A 14,496-nucleotide genomic window follows, 5' to 3' on the forward strand; every position below is an offset into this window, starting at 1 on the left:
ATTAGACATTCATGAAATATTCAACTAATTTGCATAAGTTTGAATTATACTTATTGTAGAAGTAATTTTGATTTTACAAAGTTAATAAACGAAATTGCTCTCTAGCTTTTGTTATTCCATAAAAGGAAGTGGGTTGGGCAATTTTTTTCTGAAGCGTACTTGTGCTGCGGACTAGACTAACTAATATAAGTTATATACTATTCCACTATAAAAGATACATTTTTTTTAAATGACTATGAGTGTTCAGGCCAATTTACACGCACCTCGACTAATCCTACAAGCCCTAAAGTTTACAGTCAGATACTCACCTCAGTGATTCTGATGGGACTCGAATTGGTGACCATTAGAGAGCAAATCCAAGACCTAATCACTAAGTACTATAAAAGATACTTATAAATCATAATTATGTGATACAATAAATAAAATGACATTTATTAGGACATCTTAGGGGGTGTTTGATAGTCATTTTTATGTAAAAATGCATTTTAGAATAGTAAATTGATGTGAAATGTGTGGTTAAAAAAAATTTATTTACGTATAATATTATTTTAATAAAAAATGTGTGATTGAAAAAAGAGAAAAAAATGTATTTTGAAAAAAATGACTACCAAACGGGCCATAATATTAAAAGTTTAAAAGTGGTTGATTGCCCACCCCACTCTACTCTAAAAAATGTGGTTAATAGTCAAGTCCACGTGGTCATGTGGAAAATCTATAAAGATCAAATCCTTTGTCAACTTTCAATTAATCTGACGTAAGATATTTGCACCATTTTGTCTAAAAATTATAGTGATTGCCAAAAATACATTCTATTCTATATCACCTAAAATAAACCTAAGAATCCATCCCAAACCCAAACTGTCGAATTCACCTCGTTTCACGCATGCACCTATATAATCCATCTATTTCATGGGAATACTTCAGTATCATCTTGAACATTGGACCTTTTAGATTTGAAAACAACCTAATGTAGGGGCTTGCAGTTCACAGGTACTTCATGTTGGATTATTTTACCGGGTTGGAGTAGAAGTCACAAAACACAAACCGGCAACAACAAGAACTAGACAATCACGAATTTATATCAATAAATGGTTTGAACACGATATCGCTACCCTCAAACGATATTTGGCCCCTCTCCTTTTATCGGAATGCTTCAAGGGATCTCCAGCAAATAGTTTGTAGGATTTTAACATACCTTATAAGATATTAAACACTAAAGTACGAGTGTAATCTCCAAAACTTGAAGAACACAATGGGTTTTTGAATATGAATAAAATCTGGATTTTGTTCTTTTATTTGGAATGATAATGATTCTCATGTGTTTTTTTTTATCATTTTTGCCTTTAATATGGATCCACTATTTATAGGCAAAACTCAGATGCACGAAATGGTGTCAAAGCATGAGTCAAAGGTCATCAAATTTGAATCACAAACAGTCAAAAAGGCTACAAAACGGTCGGATTTCACTACTATGCGACCGCATGGTGCAACTCCATATGGTCGCATGGAGTATTTTACTCACGGGACTTTTGTCCCTGTATATGGCCATGCGACCGCATGGCCATTTTGCCTATGCGGTCGCATGGCACAAACCGTTTCTCTTTTTTTTTTTTTTTTTCTTTTTAACTTTGAACAACAATTTCAGCACTTCATGGCTCAAGAAGAGATGATTAACATACAATTTTCTTTATTTTTTCTGTCTTTCTAAACTCACGTATCAACCGCACCAATTATCTTGATTGTCCGCATCTTATTCTATAAGGGGGTGTGCAAGTATGTGTAGAGAAAAAAGTATAACCTAACTGCAATAAGTCTCTAACGTATATAGAATTCGTTATACTCTATACCACATTGATATGTAACATGCATGTGGCAGCAATATGCCAGGAAAAAGGGTCTCCACCATGCCTCTCAGGACCTCTTTGGGCCTCTCAACGAGACTCCTCGAAGCCTTTTCGAACTCCTCTGAGGCTATGTATCTCATCATTGCTTTGCCTTCTCTGCAACCTCTCTGAACCCTCTCCAATATTTTATTGACTTAAACGTTCAGGCACTTACAATCGTGACCTTCCTTGCCTTGCCTAGAGAAGTTAGTGTCTACTCTTCTAATGTGTGTGTCCCAATGTATATATAACATACATGTGGAGTAGAAAGGAGATATGATATGTTAACGCGCTTGGTCGTAAACAGATTCTGAAATTAACATAAATCACTTTCCTAATTGCAACAAATGTCTCGTTTCATAATGAAAGAGATTTTTTTTTTTAATTACCTTATTAATATTTTATTTTCATTATCAAAAAAATTCTTTTTCCGCTTTGTAATAGGAGTGTTTTTTTTTCTTTTTTTTAAACGACACAAGTACGAAATCATAATCAGGTAATACAATAAATAAAATGGCACATATATTAGGACACAAGAATATTCAAAAGATTCTCTATTATTAAAGAGTATATTTATTATGTGGAGAGCATCTATAAATTTAGAAAATTAAAATTTTCAAGTACTCCAACAAACTGTTTATATTTAACACTTAATTTTACTACTCTCAAAAAATATTTATTTATTTTTCTCTGTCTTTTATTTTAGTTAGCTTTTTTTTAGATTATTTTATTATTTTCTTATAATAAAATTTGAAACACTTTGAATGCATTTGATTATAGAGAGTGAACCCACTCTCTAAATTATAGTGTTAATTTAAAAGTTTCTTAAAGAATGATTTTAATAGTTGACTCCTTAAACCAAAAAGATTTTCATATTTAAAGAGTTTCTTGAAAATACTCTTAAATGTTTGAAATGAGTTGGTTGCCCACCAACTCCCACCCTTAAAAATGTGGTTAATAGTCAATTTCATTTGGTCATGTGCAAAATCTATAGACATCAATTTCATTTGTCAACTTCAATTTAGTTCCTCATCAAAGCAAAAGTAACACGACATGAAGTTATTAAAGTGATATTTACATTATAGATTCTCAATTTATACGAAAGGTAGTATTCATATCATCAACATTTTTTCAAGTATCTAAGTTCTTAACTTTTTAAATTTGTATTACTTAAATACTTGTGCAATGTCTCTTCCTTTTGGATGGTATTCATCCAAAATTCCTGCACGTGACCTAAATTGAATGTTTGAGGACGAAAAAATTCACAAAAACCTAAAAATAGGACTGAGATGCTTCTTGGGGTAATGTTTGGAACTTCAGCTGCAAATTTCTCAGTTGAACATATATTCTACAAATATCTCTATATTTAAATTTCAATTCTTCAAAGGCAACCTAAAATTCTCTAATACCTTCAACATTTTGTCTTTTTTTTTTAATGATCTTTAGGCTTAACTATGATCTTTCACACAAAATTAATAGTGTGTTTAAGACTTTAAGGTATAAAGTGAGTTTAGTATAATTTCCATGTCCAAGTTTTCTTGTTTTAGATATAGGGTCCTAGGGTTTGGTGACCTTCCTAGAAACTCTATAATGCCAGGGATGAAGAAAATAGAAAGTGAATCTTTGAAAATTTGGAAGTAACAAAAATATATAACAAGAATTATATGGACTTTTAAAGAAGCAAAAAAGAAGGCATGTACAACAAGATTTCATAAAATGTTGTGAAAATCTTGACGTGTTATTCGTTCAAGAAAGTCGATTATGAACTTTCAAAAATTTGAAATTAATAAATATGTATTAAAAAAAGGGGACTTTAGAAGAATTGGAAAGAAAAATAAAAATTATAAAAAGCATTCTTTGACGGTCTTGAATTTCTTGATTAAAAAGTTCTGGCTAGAAATGGGTGTTGAGGGACCTTCCAATGACTTTGTGGGTTGGAATTGGAAAACTTTCTTCAAAGTATTAAAGTTCACACTTCCACTTGCAGTCGCTTATTACCCTAGTCGTTCTACGTGATATACATGTGACGATTAATAATTTGATGCATAAGACACTAAAAAAACTACCACATTAATATATCAAATCACTAACAACTGCACATATATCACATAGGACGACTATAATAGTGAGCGACTGCAAATAACACTACTCATTAATTAATTGATCTTTCACATTTAGAATTATGAACTTGTATATTTATTGTTTTTAGATTGAAAAATTAGGTCCCTCCAACCCTTCTGCTTTTCGCCACCTTTACACAAGTGTGTGCTTTCCTTTTTAATGATATAATTTGTTCTATCTCTCAACTTCCATTAGTTCTTCTACTGAGCCGAGCTGGGTGTACAGAATCCCAGCTCACAGACCTCTTACAGAGATCTCACGCATGGATGAGGTCTGAATTTTTTTTGTCATTTTTTATTACATCGGGTCTCGCAGTGGAGCCGACCTTTGTGAAACTTCCGATTTTCTTCTGTAAGAACAATTTTGTACAATCAGAATTGTTCTTTCCTATTTGCCAAACCTATTGCCTCCATTTGTCCCACCGACGCCTAGGTCGGAGGAAACCAAAGAAAAGGAAGAATGTTTTTTTATTTCATTTATGTTGTGTTAATATGAATAGTAATATGTTTAATTAAAAATTAAAAGGGTCATAAAATATATTTCAAAGCTCAAGTGTATGAAATTGAAAGGTTGGAGACTTCATTTTAAAATAATTTTTCAAGGACTTGGGGATTCCATAACGCAAATATTAGGAACATGCCCTACAAAAGAGATTCTTGTAATCTCATTGTAATCTTTAATTAAGACTTGGTAATCCGGTCCCACCATAATCTTAAAAATTATTCTTAAAATAAAATTATTAAAACCGACTATCAGTTACATATTATTTTTAAAAAGCTAGGATTACCATAATCTAAAAAAACATTCTTAAAATAAAATTATTAAAACAAACTTTCAGTTACATATAGGTTTTTTAAAAAGTTAAAGATAGTTTTAGTTAAAGGACTAAGGTAATCCCACCATAATCTTAAAAATTAAGCTTGAGATTTTAAAATAAATTTTAATGCCTGGCCAAATATTCTTATATTAATTAACATATGATTCGAAAAGGGATTTGTTTGGTTGCATAAACAGTGTACTCTTAAGAGAATCCAATAAATTCAAGAAAAGATATTCGCTAACTTTTACAGTTAAATATTAAAGCACCGACAAAGGAAAAATAAGAACCAGATCATATGTTGATAGTGATTGGATGAATATCGTAATTTTTAAAATTTTAGAAATTGTATTAGCGATGTATTAAAGTATGATGAATATATAAAATTTGTGTGAATTTATAATGTTTAAATGAGTGAATTTAATAAGGACAATATTGAAATTTGACGGGAATGAAATTAGTAATTTTGTTTAAAAGATTAATATTTTAATAGTAATGTATATAGAGTATGATGAATATATATAAAAAATGTGCATGTAAATAACGGCATCCTTTATAAATTGATGTGGATTAATTGATTCAATTTTGACGTGTTCTTCATGGATAACATTTTTCACATGTATCATGTTATATTTAGTTTCCTACTTTTTATTTCCATACAATCTTGATGAAAAAGTATCACTTATTTTCAAAGTCCTAAACAGTGGAATTTTACCAAAAAAAGGTTGAACATCAAGGCAAAGCCTTGTGTTTTGCTTATTGAGCCATTTTCATTCAAAATACATCGAAAATTCTCCAAAAACATATACTCTGCAAAATTAAGCTCCAATCCCTTTTGTCACCTTCTTTCCCGTCCCTTTTTGCTCGAACCCCTACGACGTTCTCTCAATCCTTGTCCATCCCAATTTCAAGCAATAAAAGAAAAAGATTGTTTGAATAAAACTTGGCTTAACTCTTTAAGAGAGTACATGAGAAGCCAGTTTGACAAGTTCGTTCTCAATTTAACCTCATTACGATTGATTTGATTAGTATGAAAAATATGAATACATTCTAAAACAATGACCTTTGAAGATGTTTTACAAATGTGAAAACTCATCCAAAGGTCATTTAGTAAAAAATGTCCAAATAGAACAATACCATAACCCTAGATGACATAATTATTTTGTATTGCATTTTATTTCTAACAGAAAGGTTAACTTCTGTTTGATAGACATTAAAGTTTAGATTTTAATTTAAATCAAAGTCAATATTTAATTTTAGTCATATATTTTCATGATACCCACAACTTTCCAGTCATACATTTCATCGTCAATCAAATGCTAGAATTTTAGGAAAAATAATTACTTCATTTTGCTATAATTGTTGAATACTCATAATTAAAAGTATGGAGAAAGGAGGGGTTTTGCTTTGAAGTACTCTCTCAATTCAACGACCAGAAGAAGAGAGTTCCTTGTTCGACACGTCTCCTATGACCCCTCAAACTCTATAAATTCACTCCTTTCGCCTCTAGTTTTCTTCTTCATCTTCCTCTCTCTCTTCCGCTCTCCTTTCGGTTACAACAAATTTTCCTGTTTCTAGTTTCTGGTTTTCTCAAGAGCTGTATTTATTTTGGGGTAGATTTATGTTCCTCTCTCATTTTCCCTTCGAAACTCCATTCTTTCTCCTCTTTTCCTTTTTCTTGATGGAAACTTTTTGAATGTAATTGTCTCTTTCAGGCTGAGAATCATTTTCTAATATCTTGGAAAAACAATCAGGTACGAGCTTTAGCTTTCCTTTTGTATAAATCTTATCTTGCAATGCTATTGGAATTCCAGAAAAGAGAATTTTTTCTAATACCCTTTTTTCTTTTTTTAATGGAGATCTGTAGAATCACCCGATGCCTGTTCTTTCGATTTATTTTTTATTTTTATCTTATTAAGGTTGAAAAACTTTTGCCTTTTGGCCTTTCCTTTATGGGTTTTCTTTTAGAATTTATTAAAATTTTGGTTCAATTCTGAGGGGGTATTCTATGAAACCAAAGAATAAATCTGATATAAAATAGAATTAAGCCAACTGAACATAGGTTTTGACACAATGGGTGACATAGCACTCACAATCGAACTGTGGTTCTCCATGAATAAAATAATCCCGACCTCCCCCATATGTGTGTGCTATGTCAACCGAAGTGTCATTCTCTATGGCTATGTAGCACGGTCCTATAAAATATATACGTATTTATGTTGAAGTACATCTGGTGATTGGATGGAACAATTATTTATTCGATATTCGTCAGTTATTTAATGTTAATACATGATTTTACCGGTTGCTGTAAGCCTGTTAGATGTTGAAATATTGATTGTCTTAATCAGTTTTGGAGGTTTACTCGAAAAATGGTAATAATTTATAGTGTCACAAGATTCTTTGTCTGGTTATCAACGCCCTTCAAACAGCATTCTCTTGACATCATTCTATTCGACCCCTTTAGATCAAAACGACAGGTTCGAGGTATATGAAGCCAAATGATCATGATTTTTTTTTTTTTTTTGTCATTCTTTTTTCAAGGGAAGTAGGAGGGTTTTCCGTTTCTTGATCCCGCTTTCATGCTGGTTGAAATTTTTATGAGTGAAATTTCCGTGCAAAATATTCATCGTGGAAACGGATTAAACGGTTGAATTTGCTTTCGTCGGAATGAATTAAAAATTCTAGTTATCTTTCTATGGTTTTTAGATGATTGTTTTGTAAAATATTGAGATATTTTAAAATCATTATACTATACTAGTAATTTTTTTGGTAGTTTTTCGCGTATTTGAATCTTGTTCCTTTTCTGTTCGGTACCTTGAACAAGTGCATGTTTTTTCTTTTTCTTTTTCTTTATTAAAACACTTGTCTTGTGGCTAGGTGGGGATTATGGATTATGAAAAAAATTATCTTTTATTATGATTTAATTAAGTTTAAAGATGGTTGAAAAGACTTCCCATAGTGAAACTCTCTCTCTCTCTCTCACACGCACACACGTTTTTCACACATACCCACACACATATGTGATGTAGACAACAAATTATTTAGATGTTAGTTGTAAAGTCATGTCCTTACGGTAACAAGAAGTTTTTTCAAGCTTGCTACATGTACGTTCAATTTTACATTAACTTTGACATCTTTTTATGTGGCAGCTATTATAGCCTTTGATTTTTCGAACACTCTTTTATATCACTGGCCAGATTTTGACACATATGAAGAATGTCGTCCATGATGTAAACAAAAATGTACATCTAGAATAATTCAAGTTTTTTATGGTGCAAATGCATTAAGATATAACCCTTGTTTTAGTCCCATTTCTTTTCATAAAAATGCATTTTGAATTGTGTATTAATGATAGTAATGTGGTTAAAAAATAAGAAAAATTTTTAAATTTGCATGTGATATTATTTTATTTGAGAATGTGTGATTGAAATGATGTCAAAATCTTGAAAGGTAGTTCAGTGGTCAAGTTTTGGATTTGCTCCCCAAGGTTACCAGTTCAAGTCCCGTCAGGGCCATTAACGTGAGTACTTGACTGTAAATTTTAGGGTCTCGTGAAATTAGTTGAAGTGCACGTAACTTGGTCTAAACACCTACGGTCATAAAAAAACACGGTTAAATAACGTATTTTTTTTTCAAAATATAGGGCTCAAACCGGGCCATAATGAAAGTTGGATGAGTTAGATCCACAAGAGCCATTAACTTTTTTTTTTTTTCTTCTTTTCTTTTTTTTTTTTTCACCATGCACAATGCAATAAAAAGATCGCAAAAATGTTTTATATAGTTGCCCTAGGCCTTATCAGTCCTTTCTTTTTATCCATGGAGAAAATCGATGAACTTGTTCTTTACTGTTTAGCATGTTTAGTAGTGATCGAAGGCAAGTCATACTTTCGTTAGCAAAACTTACTTTTTTTGTAGTTAAGAGCATTTTCAATAGATTCTAGATTTTTGAAGAACATATTTTATTATTTGGAGAGCATCTATAACTTTAGAGAGTTAAAATTGAAGTATTCAAACAAATTATTCATATTTAACACTTAATTTTACTACTTCCAAAAAATATATTTTTTTTTATCTCTATCTTTATTTTAATTAACTTTTCTTTAGATTATTTTATTATTTTCCAATATTGAAAATTAAAATATTTTGAATACATTTAATTATAGAAAGTGAATCTCTCTAAATTAAATGTTAATTTAAAGAGTTTTTTTGAGCATATTTTTAAAAGTTAACTATTTAAAATAGAGAGTATCTCATGTTTAAAGAGTTTTTTGGAGATACTGTAAATCTTTAACTCCTTTTTCAGAAAAGTAACTTTCAAGCACAAAACACGTGCTTTTTTTGATGAACTTGTTCTTGCCAAAGTTTAATCCTCCTGGTTTAAGCCAAAAGAGTCACTCCTTTGAACTTTTTTCGACCTAGCTTCTGAAGCCATTTATTTACTTTACTACACACTAATTTTTTTATTATTTAAGCTGTGATTTTACTTTGATGAGACATTTAATAGTGTGATTAAACCATTGTGAATTATCAAGGTTTTTGATTGTCGGAATCTTTTGTCTTTTTATTCTTTGTATTGCGGCAAAAGTAACAATTACTATGTGGTGACATAATATATCGTTTTGCGCATCATGAGAAGCGTCTTTAACCGAAATTGTTAAGTGGATTGCGTAACATTACCAAACTTTCTCACATCATGGTAGTATTCATAACGCTTGAGAAGTTTGTAATACAATTCTAATTTTAATTCCCTTCTCGGAAAAACCTGTCTCTCTTTAAGATCACTTTGATTTAGAAGCTTGTCATTTACCGCTTCCTTGCTTTAATTTCTGTATAAAAGGTCACAAGTATGACCTTAATTTTAAGGTTTGAAAATGGCTCCTTCAGGAGGAAATAAAATGTTTCATCATTTCTACTGTTAGTTCGATCTCATGATAGATGTTCTAATATCAGATAAGTTTTCTATTAATTTGCTGTTAAATTTAAATGCATTTGAACACTTTATTTATTTTGACAGTTTACTCTTTTCCACTTATTTTAAAGAATCTCTCAATTTCATATAATTTGTTTTTCACATTTCAGGAGAAAAAATGTAGTGAGGCTGCATGCCATCAATAACCCAAGATTTTCTGCACGAAAATGCTTCTTTTCTTTGTATAAATGCATTGCGGCTATGAAGATGAGGTATTGTGAGGTTTTTTTTTTTTTTTTTGTGAAAATTTGACTGATTTTTCCAGTATGATATTCAACCTCTTACTTTATTATCAGATTTTTCGAATTTTCTTCTTGATGGACTGCTCGTTCAACAACAGCGACAAAAAGACATTAAAGAGGTGGTTTTTCATTGATAAAAGGGTTGGGTAGAACGTCGTTCAGTACTTAGTGTCAGGTCTTTTCTGTAGTAATCCATGTCATCGAGTTATTTTTAGTCATGACTCCAATGGACGTGAAATCGACAAAAACTTCTCCGGTTCTTGCTGATTCTGCACCTATAAATAAGTCCCGACTTGGGATACATTCTAGTCGCTTGCCGTATTCACAAGCCGGTCCCACATCTTCAAATAACATTCTGACAATTTTGAGGAAGAAACGTGGAAATTTTGATGATGTTTGGACCAATGGTTGGCTTGACGCGATGAGATCATCATCACCTCCTAGAAAAAATATTCTTCAGAATTTCACCAGTGGGGAGGTTGCTTCTGATGATGGAGATATTGCTCATCGTGCTTGGATGGTATGTTTATTATCCTAAGATGCAAGAAAATTTCTCTCTTTTCAATCTTATTGATATAAATATTCTTGTCTGTCTTTTGCTTTGAAGACTAAGTATCCATCAGCCCTTAGTTCCTTCAGACAAATCATGGACTGTGCAAAGAATAGGAAGTTAGTGGTGTTTTTAGATTATGATGGAACTCTTTCTCCAATCGTAGATAATCCTGATCGTGCTTTTATGTCTGCTGAGGTAAGTAACTCTTGTGCACGAGAATATTTCCTTCATAATTTCGATCTGCCTGTTAATGTACTACAAGGAAGTACTTTTCCAGATGCGTTGTGCTGTTAAGAGTGTGGCAAAATATTTCCCAACAGCCATTATCAGTGGAAGAAGCCGAGATAAGGTGGATGCAGAAAGTTTTCCCGTTAGGCATCTTACTACAGCAATATCAGGTCTCTACTATTTTGATTGGATTAATTTAATTTTCTTTCTCAGGTTTATGGATTGGTAAGACTAAAAGAACTCTACTATGCTGGTAGTCATGGTATGGACATCATGTTCCCGGCTGAAGAGATTCCATCCGGAGACCGTTCAATTTCTACAAAATCTACTGACCAACAGGTACTGCTATGGTAACTTCTGACTTGCTCATTTGTTTTCACGAGTGTACATGGTGATTCTTGCTTCTTGTACAATGTGAATTTGTAAGGCGTAATCCCAATCTCTTAAGCAATAATGAATGAAATGAAGAACAGAAATACATGCACAGATCAACACAGATTTATAGTCGTTAGGTAAAAATGTGAGAGTGCTACTTCCACTGTCGCTGCAGATTTTTCACTATTATAAAGTAGGATATTACAAGGTTTTTCTCATACCTCTCTCTTACGAAACGAAGGCAACCTAATACAGAAATTACGATTATCTAATGCCCAATATACCCACTTAATAAAAGAAATTGCCGAACTAGGTCAATCTGCATTCAAGAGGATGAAGAACAGTGTAATTAGACTCCACCCAGTCCAATATCTACTACATATTTTTCTTGATCTGATTGTTGTCTTAGTCTATTAGATCACTCTTTCTATTGATGTACATTTTATATGTATAGGGCAAGGAAGTGAATCTGTTCCAGCCTGCTAGCGAGTTTTTACCAATGATCAACGAGGTTTGGGGGGTTATGTGCCATTTAGAAACTTGGTTTCAAAGAATATCTGTTGTATTATTGAATTATTTTGTTTTTCCAGGTTTTTAAAACCCTTGTTGAGATTACTAATGTAAAGGGTGCCAAAGTAGAGAATCACAAATTCTGCGTCTCTGTACATTATCGTAACGTAGATGAAAATGTAATTATCGATTATCCTCTTTCGTCTAGTGTAATTGAATACCTTGAAATGCGATCATCTTTTTTGGCTAATAATATAACGATTTTCTTTTGCATTGTAACTCCCAGAGTTGGCCTATAGTTGCACAGTTTGTTTATGATGTCTTGAAAGAGTACCCTCGACTCCGAATAACTCACGGACGAAAGGTGATATACTCCACTACCTTTGTGTACCATGATTACTTTGCCTTCTCATTTATGTTGAATATGATGTTCCTACGTAATGTCTCCATTTTTTCCTATTTAGGTTTTAGAGGTTCGTCCCGTGATCGACTGGGATAAAGGAAAAGCAGTTGAATTTCTGCTTGAATCCCTAGGTTAGTACTTAATATATTTGAACACAAATCTTACAAAGTTCTGTAATATTAGTGAATAATTACAGATAATACTGTAGGATTTACTACTAATCAAGATGTTCTCCCAATCTACATTGGAGATGACAGAACTGATGAAGATGCATTTAAGGTATTACGTCTGTGATATCTCGTTAAGCTTTATATTCCTGCATTTACGATTCTGTTTTATAAGGTGTGTACCTATATTTCAGGTGTTGCGGTCAGGAAATCGAGGTTATGGAATTCTTGTATCTGCTGTACCGAAAGAAACCAATGCTTTCTTTTCTCTGAGGGATCCTTCAGAGGTGAAAATCGGATTGCAACCATGTTTATTTTTACGTTACTTTTCGTGTTAATCGAAGCTGAAACTTTCTTAACCAAATGCAAAACTATGTCCAGGTCAAGAAATTCCTCGAGTCTCTGGTGAGAATGAAGCAATAGCTGCAGATTTAGGGAATGATCTTAGAACGGCTGAGTAACGTGTTCACAGTAATTACTAATTACTGTCTCTGTAGCATTTCTCGTACATATGAAAAATGATAAACAGCCAACTCAAAATCAGGGAATAAAAATAGGCTGATGTGGCAACAAGTTGGATTTTTTTTTTTATTTTTTTTTTAAGCTCTCCAATCAGGCATTGACGTGTGTGTAGCCTGTTTTTAACCCAGTTTTTCAGCTTTTTTGGAAGCATTTCTCAGTACATATTTAAAGGTTGAACTCTAGCCTTGAAAGCCTCCACCGCCCCAACTTTAAAGTCTAGTGAGAGAGATAAATCACGGGATGTGCCCTAACAAGTCAAAAAACAAGAGTTGCATGTACACTGCGCCTACTAGGAGTTCAATTCCATATCTCAGAAATCGAACCCCCATGCTGCAATTGCCAGCAAGGCGTGAGATAATCTTACTCCTATCCTTTGCACCATTGAATTATGTCCCGGGGGGCATTTCTCGGTACATATTTTATCTTGGACTATATGTCACGTGAATAAGCTTCTGAATTTATTAGTTCTTTTATTTTTATTAGTGAAAGAATTTTCTTTTGCATTTTATGGAGCTTTAGTTCTGCTGTTCTTTCCCTCCATTTTCTTGATGGAAGAAGAAGTTTATTTTTAAATCATTGCATTAAAGTCCAAATCTACCCACAGTAGGAATATTCGTTAAATATCGCTACGTATTTTCGTTCCAAAGCTCCACACCTTTTGTTCCTCAATCCTACACGAAAGGAATAAGGGGCGTCTAACGTTGTTCCTCCAAAACTTGAGCTAGAAGAGAATTTAGCAAATACTACACACACACACTTGACCGTCTATCTTGGGCGTTAAGATCGTCGTGACATCTCTTGGTGAGGTAGTTCATACATGAACATTTGACATTAGACCACCAAGATCCAATATTGGAAAATCATATTATTTCATAATTATCTTTTCCATGTTTTTTTTTTAATTTTTTTATGACTGTAGGTGTTCAAGCCAACTTACGCGCACATCAACTAATCCCACGGGCCTTGAAATTTATAGCCCTTTTCCACGTGTTTATTATGATTATATCCCCGCTTGGTTTAAATTCAAATTAAAGTCAACAATTAATTTTAATCATATATTTCATGAGATTCACAATTTTTAACTTCACATTTTATCAACTTTTACTAAAATCTATTAAAAATCTAATTTTAATTTACACCAAACAAGAACTATATTGAAATAATATAACAAACAATTTATGGTTAACGCATAAAAATCGGATCTTTATTGAAACAACATAACAATAAACTTACGGTTAACACATCAATCTAACCACGTTGTACTGAGAGGTGGCCGGAGGTGGCCTTTCTATCGAAAATATGGTAGATTAATAATAGTGTGTTACCTATAAAGATGTGCTTTTTTGGAGATATCATTGGCACTTGAACATCACGTGGTGAGGCAAAGGTCATCCGCCCAAAAAAAAAGTCCAACAATGGACCAAACCCAGGCCCATGACAGATTACTTGATTAAATAGTCAATCCAATTGATTATGATATTGAGTCAATCAATGTGGCTCGCAATCGGTTGTGAGCAAGCTCCTTACTAATAGAGATATAATGAAAACATAAATTTGTTTAAAAACGTAAGAAATCATAAATTTGTAGAAGTCCTCCTAATTTAATCGAGCTTGAAATGGAATGACTATTAAAAATTTAAGGGTGTGTTTGATAGGTAGGAAATTCCATGAAAAATTGAATTACAATTCCATCTTTTTATTTTTTT

General features: G+C 32.4%; 1 protein-coding gene across 2 annotated transcripts; it reads left to right on the forward strand.

Annotated features, from left to right (window-relative positions):
• The first annotated feature begins 6,359 nt into the window (after positions 1 to 6,359).
• Positions 6,360 to 13,325, forward strand: LOC111374285 (probable trehalose-phosphate phosphatase F). 2 transcript variants are annotated; one of them, XM_022996941.1, is made up of 14 exons: positions 6,360 to 6,434; positions 6,537 to 6,575; positions 9,901 to 10,002; positions 10,087 to 10,552; positions 10,640 to 10,780; positions 10,863 to 10,934; positions 11,027 to 11,152; positions 11,643 to 11,699; positions 11,779 to 11,877; positions 11,985 to 12,062; positions 12,163 to 12,232; positions 12,310 to 12,380; positions 12,463 to 12,555; positions 12,650 to 13,325. In XM_022996941.1, the coding sequence occupies exons 4-14, from the start codon at positions 10,250 to 10,252 to the stop codon at positions 12,689 to 12,691; spliced, it is 1,152 nt and encodes a 383-aa protein (XP_022852709.1). In that variant the 5' UTR covers positions 6,360 to 6,434; positions 6,537 to 6,575; positions 9,901 to 10,002; positions 10,087 to 10,249; the 3' UTR covers positions 12,692 to 13,325. The 2 variants fall into 2 exon arrangements, with proteins under 2 accessions (XP_022852709.1, XP_022852710.1); XM_022996942.1 differs by having other exon boundaries at positions 6,360 to 6,575.
• The last annotated feature ends 1,171 nt before the right edge of the window (positions 13,326 to 14,496 follow it).

Source organism: Olea europaea, unplaced genomic scaffold (assembly GCF_002742605.1).
Source record: "Olea europaea var. sylvestris unplaced genomic scaffold, O_europaea_v1 scaffold1229, whole genome shotgun sequence".
NCBI classification, from domain to species: Eukaryota; Viridiplantae; Streptophyta; class Magnoliopsida; order Lamiales; family Oleaceae; genus Olea; species Olea europaea.